The sequence below is a fragment of the Antechinus flavipes genome, chromosome 3 (genome assembly GCF_016432865.1).
Source record: "Antechinus flavipes isolate AdamAnt ecotype Samford, QLD, Australia chromosome 3, AdamAnt_v2, whole genome shotgun sequence".
Classification (NCBI taxonomy): Eukaryota; Metazoa; Chordata; class Mammalia; order Dasyuromorphia; family Dasyuridae; genus Antechinus; species Antechinus flavipes.
In genome coordinates, this window is record NC_067400.1 from 507,495,427 (window position 1) to 507,505,139 (window position 9,713).

Sequence of the window (9,713 nt, forward strand, 5' to 3'; positions counted from 1 at the left end):
AAAAAATCAGGATATCTCAGTCTTCTAACTTACTCATTGTGTCTTTAGTAGCTAACTACTTGGAACAACTACCGGGTATATGGAGTATGCAGGGAAGGCTAGCACTTTTCAGAGCTGCATATTTATCTTTGGTGTATACCTGTCACCCAACTCTCACTTGTGGCTCCAAGAAACTGTAGCAAATTCAGCAGAGACACCCTGGTAAAACTGTCTCTGCAAAAGGACTAAACCAGCTTAAGGGTAAGTGACAAGTCTCAAACCTGTTGGTGAGTTAGGGGGAGATTTATCCCAAGCATGTAAAGACTTCCCCAATGAAGACATTGGAATGGACAGATGAGAACAATTTGTTCCAACAGCCGTGACAGTGGCTAAAGCAGGAGCTATGGAGTGCTTAGAACTTGGACAGAGTGGAAGACTTCAAGGTCATCCACTGCATCCTGGACCACTGCCAATTATCCCTCACTTTTGTCCTGATCCTAGACTTTGATGACTCTGGAAGAGAGAGTGAGGCTGACGACTTTATACAACCCTACCTCACTTAAATTCAATTCACACTCAAGTCAAGATATCACCCTGTGATGTCATTGGTCCTCTGAAAACAAAGGATGAACAACAGCTATTTAGAGGTTCTATTCAGGAGAGATTGGGTGATCATTTTCTAGGTCCTGCTTATCAAAACAAAAAACAAAAAAAAAAAAAAAACTAGAAAAACCACTTGACACAACCTGATAAACCTCATACTCCTAAACTGTCCACTCCTTCCTCTCTTGTTCTGCTACAGAATAACATAAAGAGTGCTGGACTTGCAATTACAAGTTGGGTTTAAACCGTTTCTCTGAGATTTACTAGTTGTATAATTGTGGGAAAGTCCAACCTTCTGAACCTGTTTCCTTCTCTGAAAAATGGATAATAACATCTGAAGTACTTATTTCACGGAATGGTCTTAAGGAGAAAAAGATGATGAATATAAGTTGTGTTCTGTAAGTGTTAAAGTAAAAGATGGGTAAATTATCATCATCCTCATCTATGATCCAGGCAAACTGGGGCCTTAGTTTCCTTGACTATAAAAATGCTGGAGATGACCTCTAAGGTCCCTTTCAGCTATGATTTTACACCTCTCATCACAGGGTCCCATCCACCTCTGTGATTTTCCTCTTTAGGGATTATACCCACCAACATTGCCTCTGCCCTTTTATGTTTTACCCATTCAACCATCACAAACCCAGCTGAAAACCTTTGCCACCCCAGGCCTTCTGTAGCCCTTTCTTTGTGCCTGACCAACCACCCATCACGTTCTAGCTTGTATTATAGTTAATATGGGTATGTGTTTTCTTCCTATCAGACTGTAAGTTTCATAAGGGCAAGGACTACATCCTATTCATTTTTGTTTCACTTCCTAGCACCTAACCCTTCTAGAGTGCTCTGCTCTTTAAATGTGTGCTTAATGAAGTGCTTGTTGAATTTATTGAATGATAAGGGAGATAGATTTGTTGGATCTACTGGAAAAATCTTAGCAACAAATTAAAATGCAAGTTCCCGAATCTCAAGGCAATAATTTTACCAATTCTTTGTAGGTAACTACATGAGTCTCTATTAAGGATACCATGGACATGCAAAAATTAGACATTTGTTTGTTGCTGAATCATTTTATTGGCCTAGTAATTTGGGCTCTGCCCTCAGCATAAATAAATTAGCATCAGCACCAGTCATAAGGGATTGTACCCCTACTGGTGAAAGAGCTTTCCTGCCATAGAAAACACAGTTTGGGGGATTGGGGCCTCTACTTCCGCGGGGCTGCAGTGACAGCAGGCTTCTCCTCCCGAGTGATAGGAATGGTGCGCTCTGGGCCAGTGGCCTGTTTCCTTGGTCCATTCACAGTAAGGACCCCATCAGATGACAGAGACGAGGTGATGCAGAGTGGGTCCACATCAGCTGGGATCCGGTACTTCCTGTGGAATTCCCGGGAGATGAAGCCATGCTCATCCTGGTCCAAGGGAGAAAGAAATGGGAAAAGAGGAAAGGAGAGACAGAACAAGAAAAGAAATGATGAGAGCAGTAACGCCACTTGTCCATAACCTAGTCACATTGTCGCCTCTCCTTCCTCCTCACTACTGGGGTAAGTGAAGCACTTCTGAGCTTAGTTTAGTTTGGGGATTCAGGCTGGAGTCAAGCAAAAATTCTTAGGTATGCTATTTCTTCAGCAGAATTACTAGGAGCTTGGACCAAATATGCCTCAGTTTCCAAATTTACAATGGAGAATCTCCTCGGTGTAGAGGAGCTTAGGTGTATTTAGGAGTCCCAGGGCTAACTTTATGTTGAATCACAGACAAAATCTACAACATATCTGCTCTGCTTGACACTGGAAATGACAGAGAGCAAGTAGAATCAGCAGATTCCACCTGTATATCTTCAGTTTGATCTTCTATCATTCTAACTTAGGGATATGCTGGAGCCACTTTGAATCAGCTTCTGAGAGTCAATTATTAAATTTGTAGGTAAGTCTCTACATCTATGAATAAGGACTTTTTTTTCCTTTCTTGGACTTAAGTGATAGGAAAAATGTTAATAATGAGGATTAAATTTTAAAGTGTTCTCTGCATAGTTTTTCTTTAAATTTTAATTTTTTTTTCTTAGAGAGCTGATTGTTATGAGTACATCCCTGATTCTAACCCAAAACACTTGGGCAGAAATGGACTGCACTGAGTTATGTTGAATGTAGTTTGCCACAATGCCTACAATTTGGGATTAGTTGCTAGAAAATAATCTTCTCCAAGAATTGATGTTTATTTCTTGATAAAGACTGCACTCAGTCTTTTAGTATCCAAAGGACAAGTCATTGGGCTAACCCTCATATTCTCTGGCCCTCCAAAACTTCTTCAAAAAGCAGTCTCTCTGATAATTTTCATATGGTGTTAATGTTCTGGGAATTAAATGTGACTCTGAAACTTAGAACCAGAGATTCAGAGTAGGAATAGGCTTCAAGTAGAATGATGACTTTCCTGAATAGCATAAAGACCTCTTGGTTTCTAATTAGGATTCACCCAGCTCTGAGAGTTTCAGGAATCCTTCTTCCCACCACTCAATAGCAGTTCCTCCTTTCCCCTGACACAGCAGAAGAATAACTGTTCAGAGCAAGGAGACAGGGCAAAACTGCAAATACCTGTCGCTCTTCATGCTTTCCATGAACTTCAATCACATCCCCCAACACTTTGACCTTGAGTTCTTCTGGAGAGAAATGTTTCACATCCAGGTTTACTGAGAACTTGTCTTTCTCCAGTCGCATCTAGAGATATTAGAGAAAGTTCAGGAGAGGTGAGGGCAAGGAAATTAAGATTCTCATTCTCTCATATTCTCTCTCTCTGTCTCTTTCTGTCTCTGATTTTCACTTATCTTTCTCTGTGTCTCTTCTTTCTCTCTATCTCTGTCTCTCTCCCCTCTAGGGGGCACTGATAAGCCAAAAGATAAAACACATCTGCAAAAAAACTGTTCTATCCAGGAATCCTTACTTCTTCCCTTCTCTCCCCCACCTTTTGCCCTACACTCTGGAAAGATACCTTGCTTTATAAAATCAAAGCTTTGGCTCATGGAGCCTTGCCACCAACCCTTAACTGAGCTTATCAACTTGTGGAGAAAATAGGATATTCTCAAAGATGTCCAAAATGTGAGCCAGAATGCCCACCATATGTCTATACTAAACAAAAATGGACTGGGCTATAATTCTCATGTTCACAACTACCCTACCCCATTCAGTTTGCCAAATGCAAATCTTCTTGTCTCTGGATATTTATCTGTAAAAACAAAGACCTCTTCTGCTGGCTCCTCTGGACTGCTGAGTTTCCCACCCACTTTATCTAGAAACTACTCAGCTTGTCCTTTCAATGCCCTTGCCCACTCATTCACTTGGACTCCTGTTTACTCATACTTCAATATTTTTAAATGACACAGCTCCTATCTTCCAATCTAGTCTATTCACCTCTTCCAAAGCAGAATACAAAGCCAGAGCCTTGGACAGGGGTACAGAATTTGAGCTAAGAAACAAAAAGATGGCCTTGTTCCTTCCTTTTTAAGCCCAGACTAATATTCCCTTCTAATTCAAAGAAACCCAACAATCACTGCTAGGAGGTTGACAGGGAGGAGGGAAAGAAGAATGCTTTTTTATGGTCTTACACAGGGAAGTTAAAGAGTAAAGTCAGAACACAAACACATCTAAAATAAAACCTTCAGTGAATGCTGAGGGTACTTCTGGATACTTTAAAGCAAAAAAGTAATCCCTATCTAATAATGTCAAATTAGGGTCTGCCCAAAAGCCAGCAGGCAAGTTAGATGACCTCAGTGTGTCCAAAGGGACTTTATTAATAGGATTTTTTGATCCTACCCTTCACAGAGAGGCTAAAATAAACTAGTTGAGACTTGCTGAGAAACTGGTAGTGACCTCATCTTTCTACACTACCAGGCACAGATGCATCAGACATCTGTGTTGTTGACAGTTATGAGATCATCTGTTGGAAAAGCTGAAGCAAGGAGCTCAAAGAGATGAATTGCACCAAAAATTGATGCCCCAAAGAACCTAGCTATTGCTTGGCAGAGGGAAGACTTACCTCTGAGAGCCCAGTCTCCACCCAGCTAGGTGTTCGAAGGAAAGAGGGTCGGAGGTAGAAAGGACTCAGGGCCGTGGAGGTAGGGAAGAGGTCAGACTCCAGCAGATGCTCCCCAAAGAACTGGTCAAAGATTCGGCTGGGTGAGTGGAAAGGAAAGAAGGGGCGTCGGATCCAGGGATGGTGGATGGCGATGTCCATGGCTAGGAGAGTTTGTGGGTTATGGCTGGCTGGGCAGCTCCTTCAGCCCAGGCTCCAGCTAGGCTCTTATATAGCCAGCACCCGTGAAGGTTCTGGAATGGTGATGTCAGGAGTTTTATTATCCCAGTTCATGGAGGACTGGTGATCGGGGATTTGGCTGTGACACACACCCAGTACTCACCAAGCTAAGAAAAGAGAAACACAAACATGTCTGAGCTGGCAAGAGACTGGTCCTAGCCTCCAAATATGGGTGCTTTCCCCGCCCCTTGTTCCACCCCCCCCACCCCCCCCACCAGCCACCCCTCAACACTCTGGTTCTCCCTCCCCTCTTGCTAAGGCAGAGCCAGGAATCCCAAGCAGCTTGCCCCTCCTCCTACCATTATAGTCTCACATGCCAGGGGGATCAGGCCAGCAACTATCTTGGGCCCAGGCAGAGACTGGCAGGGAAGGAATCTGCCTGGGCTGGGTCCCAAGGACATTAACTCTTTGTGACTCCTCGGAGAAAGAAGGCCAGTGGTCATAGCTATGTCACTGTCCAGACATTTGTGTTGCCCGGGGCAGAAGGGAGGAATGAGGGGAAGCCCTTGACATCATTCTAGCCAGAAAGGACTCCTGCCTTTTCAGTAGTAATCCAAGAGGGGAAATAGGGTAGGGGGTGGTTGTCAAGGAAACGTGCTTATAAAATTGTAAAATCTTAGAGAAAAGGAGCGGCAGAGCAGGGATTAGAACTCAGTTTTGGAAAAGGAAGGAGAGCAGCGGAACACCTCGGTCCAGCATAGCAGAAGGTACCTTGGTCTTGTAGTGAGAAAAACCTGAGTTTGAATTCTGCCTCACACACTTACTAGCTATGTGATCTCGGCCCAATACATCTCTTCCCTGCTTTGGGTCTCAAGTTTCTCATTTCTACAATAAGGTCAGGCAGGACATCCTCCAAAATTCCTCCTAGTTTGGAGCAATGATGCTCGATACTTAATTCTCAAATGACTAGCAGATTAGATTTAGGAAGATGCCCAAGGATTTAGGGCTTTGACACGTGGGATAGAGGCAGTTTGGGAAGTCTCCGGGACGGATGAGTATGCCCTCCTTGGATCCGAATCCAGTTTACTCAACCCAGCCGAGCAGCTGAACAGCTGAGCAACCGGATCCGAGAGGGAGCGGAGGGGGAGGAGGGCACAGTCCGCCGAGCTTCCTCCCCCTCTCCCACCGAGGCTCCGCACTATTTTTGGACAGTGCCGACCCCGCCCCAGCCCCAGCCCCAGCCCTCCCGGGGTCCTTTCCAGAGTACTGGCTCTTCGTCCTGGCAGGAAGGGCCCTCCGTGTCCGCAGGGGCTGATCGGTGGCTGAAGGTCCATCTGGGGCCATGTCGGGTCGCTCGGTGCCACACGCCCACCCAGCCACCACCGAGTACGAGTTCGCTAATCCGAGCCGTTTAGGCGAGCAACGATTTGGGGAAGGTACGGGATTGACGCCGCTCCCTCCTCCCCTCCCCCTCCACTGATTTGGGGGGCTGCTCCCACTTTACCCCAGCCCGTACTAACCATCACCCCTCAACCTGAACTAAATTGACCTCCTGAGACTGATCATGTCTCATCTAAGACTGACTTCTCCCTTCTGGGTTATTGCCTCATTCCCTTCCTGACCCCCGGTCATCTGACAGGGGGATCCCAGGGGATGGACAGGAGGCACAGTCCTTAACTGGTACCTTCTCTCCTGCCCCATCTTGGCTTTAGCTTTTCTTCTTTCCCTTGTCTCCGATCCCCCAAATCCTCTTATAGTTTTTGCATCTTCCTCTCCCTCTCTCCATTTTGCTGCAGTGAGGAGGCAAGTGAGGGACCCTGTCCCTTGCTACCTAGGTGACTTTGGTCCAGTCACTTCGGGGCTTTGGGCCTGTTAGGTCTCTACCAGGGTAACTTTAGCCATCACTCTCTGGGCCTCTGTTTCCTGACTGAATGAGGGGGTTGGTTTTGATGGCCCCAACGATCCCTTTCAAAAAGCTCCCAACGAGTAGTCCCTTCTCCTTCTCTCCATCCACTCTTCTTCCCTTACACCTTCCCCTCTTTTGGCATATCGCGTTCCTTTTGCTCGTGCCGCCCCATACCTTTTCTCCCTCACTTTTCATCTTTTATGCTTTTCCTCTGTCGCAATGCCCTCCCCTATCTCACCTTCTCTTTCTGTTTACAGGCCTGCTCCCGGAGGAGATCCTGACTCCCACCCTGTACCATGGCTACTACGTGCGACCGCGGGCAGCACGGGCTGGGGAAAGCAGCGGCGCGGGGGCCTCGGAGCTGCGTCTCAGCGAAGGCAAGTTCCAGGCCTTCCTGGACGTGAGCCATTTCACCCCGGATGAGGTGACAGTGAGGACCGTGGACAACCTGCTGGAGGTGTCTGCCCGGCACCCTCAGCGCTTGGATCGACATGGCTTTGTGTCTCGTGAGTTCTGTCGCACCTACGTCCTGCCTGCTGATGTGGATCCCTGGCGCATTCGGGCTGCGCTCTCCCACGATGGCATTCTCCATCTGGAGGCTCCGCGGGGAGGAAGACGGTTGGACACAGAGGTCAATGAGGTCCACGTTTCTCTGTTACCTAGGCCTCCTGACCAGGAGGAAGAAGGGGAGGGGGACATGATGGGACTCTGATTATCCCAAACCTGGCACCAAGCGAATTCCTTTCTGTCTTACCGGAGGGGCTTTTGCTGTATGGTGATGAGAGCACCTGCCCACCAGCTCGGAGGCAGCTGCATCTCATGGGGAGAAGGAAGGAAAGGGGGAAGGGAAAAGGGGATGGGGAGGTGACATGGGGAGGGGGGAAGGAGAGTAGTGATTTAATGGAATTTCTATCTAGTGTGATCCCTTAGAACATGTGAACATGGAACAGCCTTGTCATTCAGTTGTGGGTAGAGTTGAATAAATCCAAATCCTAGGGCCCTGTTTATGCTTCTCCCTGTTCTGTGTCTGGAGAATAAGACTAAGAGTGAGGAAAGAAGTCCTAGACAAGGGCTGCAGAACTCCTGGCTGGAGAGAGTGCTCATAATTTGGATATGCTGAGTTCAACTCCAGACCCAGCTCACAGCTGGATGCTGTGATTACAGCAGGACATTGGCACTGACTCCTAATCAGATTCCTAGCTCCGATTTTCTCACAATACAACAAAGCCAGAGTGATCCTGGTAGGGGATGAGAGCTATGCCATCCAAACAAGCCAGAGGGCATTGTCTGGGCTGGTGATTAGAGATACAAAAACAAGGGTCTCCAGACAGTCTGGGCTTTTCAAGGTAGAACTTGGGAGGGGTCTGGGGGACAGAACAGAACATGTTTTTGTCTAGGCTGTGTTGCCTAAAGCAATGCTCTTCAGTTCCTGGGCAACTAGACAGAGTTCTCACATTCAAGGGGGCTTAAAACAGCCAGGGAGCATGAATACTGGAATGAATGAATGAATGAACGAACAAATGAATGAAAAAGCATTAGGAAAGGAATCTTCCTCCCTTGTGGCTTAAAGTGTCCATAGCAGTCATTCATCATGGATTTTTAGAGGTTTTTAAGATTTTTAGAGATCATCCAACTCAATCCTTTATTTTATATATGAGGAAACTGAGACCCAGAGACTTAAAATCCTAAATCTGGAGATGGGCAAGACCTTAAAGGACAAGTAGACCAACCTCTTCATTTTACAGATAAGGAAACTAAGGCCTATAAAGAAATGACTTGTTTCATTTGATGTAGATAGAAGCAGAGCTGAGATTAAAATCTGAGGGGTTTTTGCTCCTAATCTGTTTTTAAAAACTTTTAAAAGTTTTCAACTAATAATCATTTATCTCCCTGCCATCTCCCCTGTTTTGTAACAAATATGCATGGTTAAGCAAAGCAAGTTTCCATATTTGTCATGTCCAAAAATTTATGTTCAGTCTTCATTTTTAGTCCAGCACCTTTCTGTCAAGAGATAAATAGCATGCTTCATCCCTCTGGACCAATGGTTTGTCATTGTGTCATTTTGAGTTCTATAGTCTATCAAAGTAATCCAATACCTTTACATAGACTCTTTAATTCATGAAATTTCCCATAACAGGAATCAAACTGCTCCATCAACTTCTAGCACTTAAGGGAAGGAGAAGAGGGTCCAGGCTCAGATTTCAGAGTTGGTGTGTCCAGAAAGGCTGGTATTGCTTTCTTGGGAAAGCAGTGTTGAAGGAGGTCCTAAATTCAAGGAAGGTGAAACTATTGGATGTCCAGGATAACTTTGGGAAACCTGGACCCTTATCATTCTTCATTCCGTCTTTGAATAGATAACACATATCCAACAACTTCCAATAAATTATTTCTATCACCAGCCTATAATTGTTAGCTGAAAATTCTCCATTAGAAATTAATTGGGAACAGCTAGTTGGTACAGTGGATAGAGCAACAGCCCTGAAGTCAGAAGGACCTGAATTCAAATCTGGTTTAACACTTCCTAACCCTGGACAAATTACTTAACCCAATTACCTCAGGGGGAAAAATTAATTAACTAATTTATTGTCTCCAAGTACTAGTGAGATTAACATAATGGGTATTTTAATGTGATTGATTCTTCAGTAGCTAGAGGATCTGTGTATGATATTATCAGCTCTGCATACTCCTCCTCCCCTCCTTTTGCCAGTATTTATCCATCCTATGTAATTCTTGTCCCTTCCTTCCAATAAATCTTTAATAGAGATTCTATACAATGGCTTGAATTCTTCCCTAGATCATGTGGCATTGATACCAGTCAAGCATGTGGACTATCCAACAGTCATCCTTTGCTTTTGTTACTGGCCAGCTCATCTTTTTTCCTGGTCACATATTTCTCTGATGACATCTTTCACCTTTCTTTTCCTCAGGTCATTAGTAATATGTTCCAGCCTGCTCATATCTACCATTCAATTCTCTGTGTATTCATTAAGCAC

At 45.1% G+C, this 9,713-nt stretch overlaps 2 protein-coding genes across 2 annotated transcripts; one reads left to right on the forward strand and one right to left on the reverse strand.

Moving 5' to 3' along the window:
* Positions 1 to 1,626: 1,626 nt before the first annotated feature.
* Positions 1,627 to 4,964, reverse strand: CRYAB (crystallin alpha B). The gene is made up of 3 exons (XM_051986979.1): positions 4,599 to 4,964; positions 3,161 to 3,283; positions 1,627 to 1,984 (listed from the first exon to the last, which is right to left on the reverse strand). The coding sequence occupies exons 1-3, from the start codon at positions 4,794 to 4,796 to the stop codon at positions 1,781 to 1,783; spliced, it is 525 nt and encodes a 174-aa protein (XP_051842939.1). The 5' UTR covers positions 4,797 to 4,964; the 3' UTR covers positions 1,627 to 1,780.
* Positions 4,965 to 5,194: 230 nt separating this feature from the next.
* HSPB2 (heat shock protein family B (small) member 2) lies at positions 5,195 to 9,494 on the forward strand. Its single transcript, XM_051986978.1, has 2 exons — positions 5,195 to 6,250; positions 6,978 to 9,494. The coding sequence occupies exons 1-2, from the start codon at positions 6,157 to 6,159 to the stop codon at positions 7,430 to 7,432; spliced, it is 549 nt and encodes a 182-aa protein (XP_051842938.1). The 5' UTR covers positions 5,195 to 6,156; the 3' UTR covers positions 7,433 to 9,494.
* Positions 9,495 to 9,713: the final 219 nt, after the last annotated feature.

Excerpts from the sequence above, each read along its gene's own strand:
- CRYAB (XM_051986979.1), bottom strand. The coding sequence starts at position 4,796 with ATGGACATCGCCATCCACCATCCCTGGATCCGACGCCCCTTCTTTCCT. Across the intron at positions 3,284-4,598 it reads TGGAGACTGGGCTCTCAGAG|ATGCGACTGGAGAAAGACAA; the intron begins GTAAGTCTTCCC and ends TAATATCTCTAG. Across the intron at positions 1,985-3,160 it reads GAAAGCATGAAGAGCGACAG|GATGAGCATGGCTTCATCTC; the intron begins GTATTTGCAGTT and ends CCCTTGGACCAG.
- HSPB2 (XM_051986978.1), top strand. The coding sequence starts at position 6,157 with ATGTCGGGTCGCTCGGTGCCACACGCCCACCCAGCCACCACCGAGTAC. Across the intron at positions 6,251-6,977 it reads CGAGCAACGATTTGGGGAAG|GCCTGCTCCCGGAGGAGATC; the intron begins GTACGGGATTGA and ends TTCTGTTTACAG.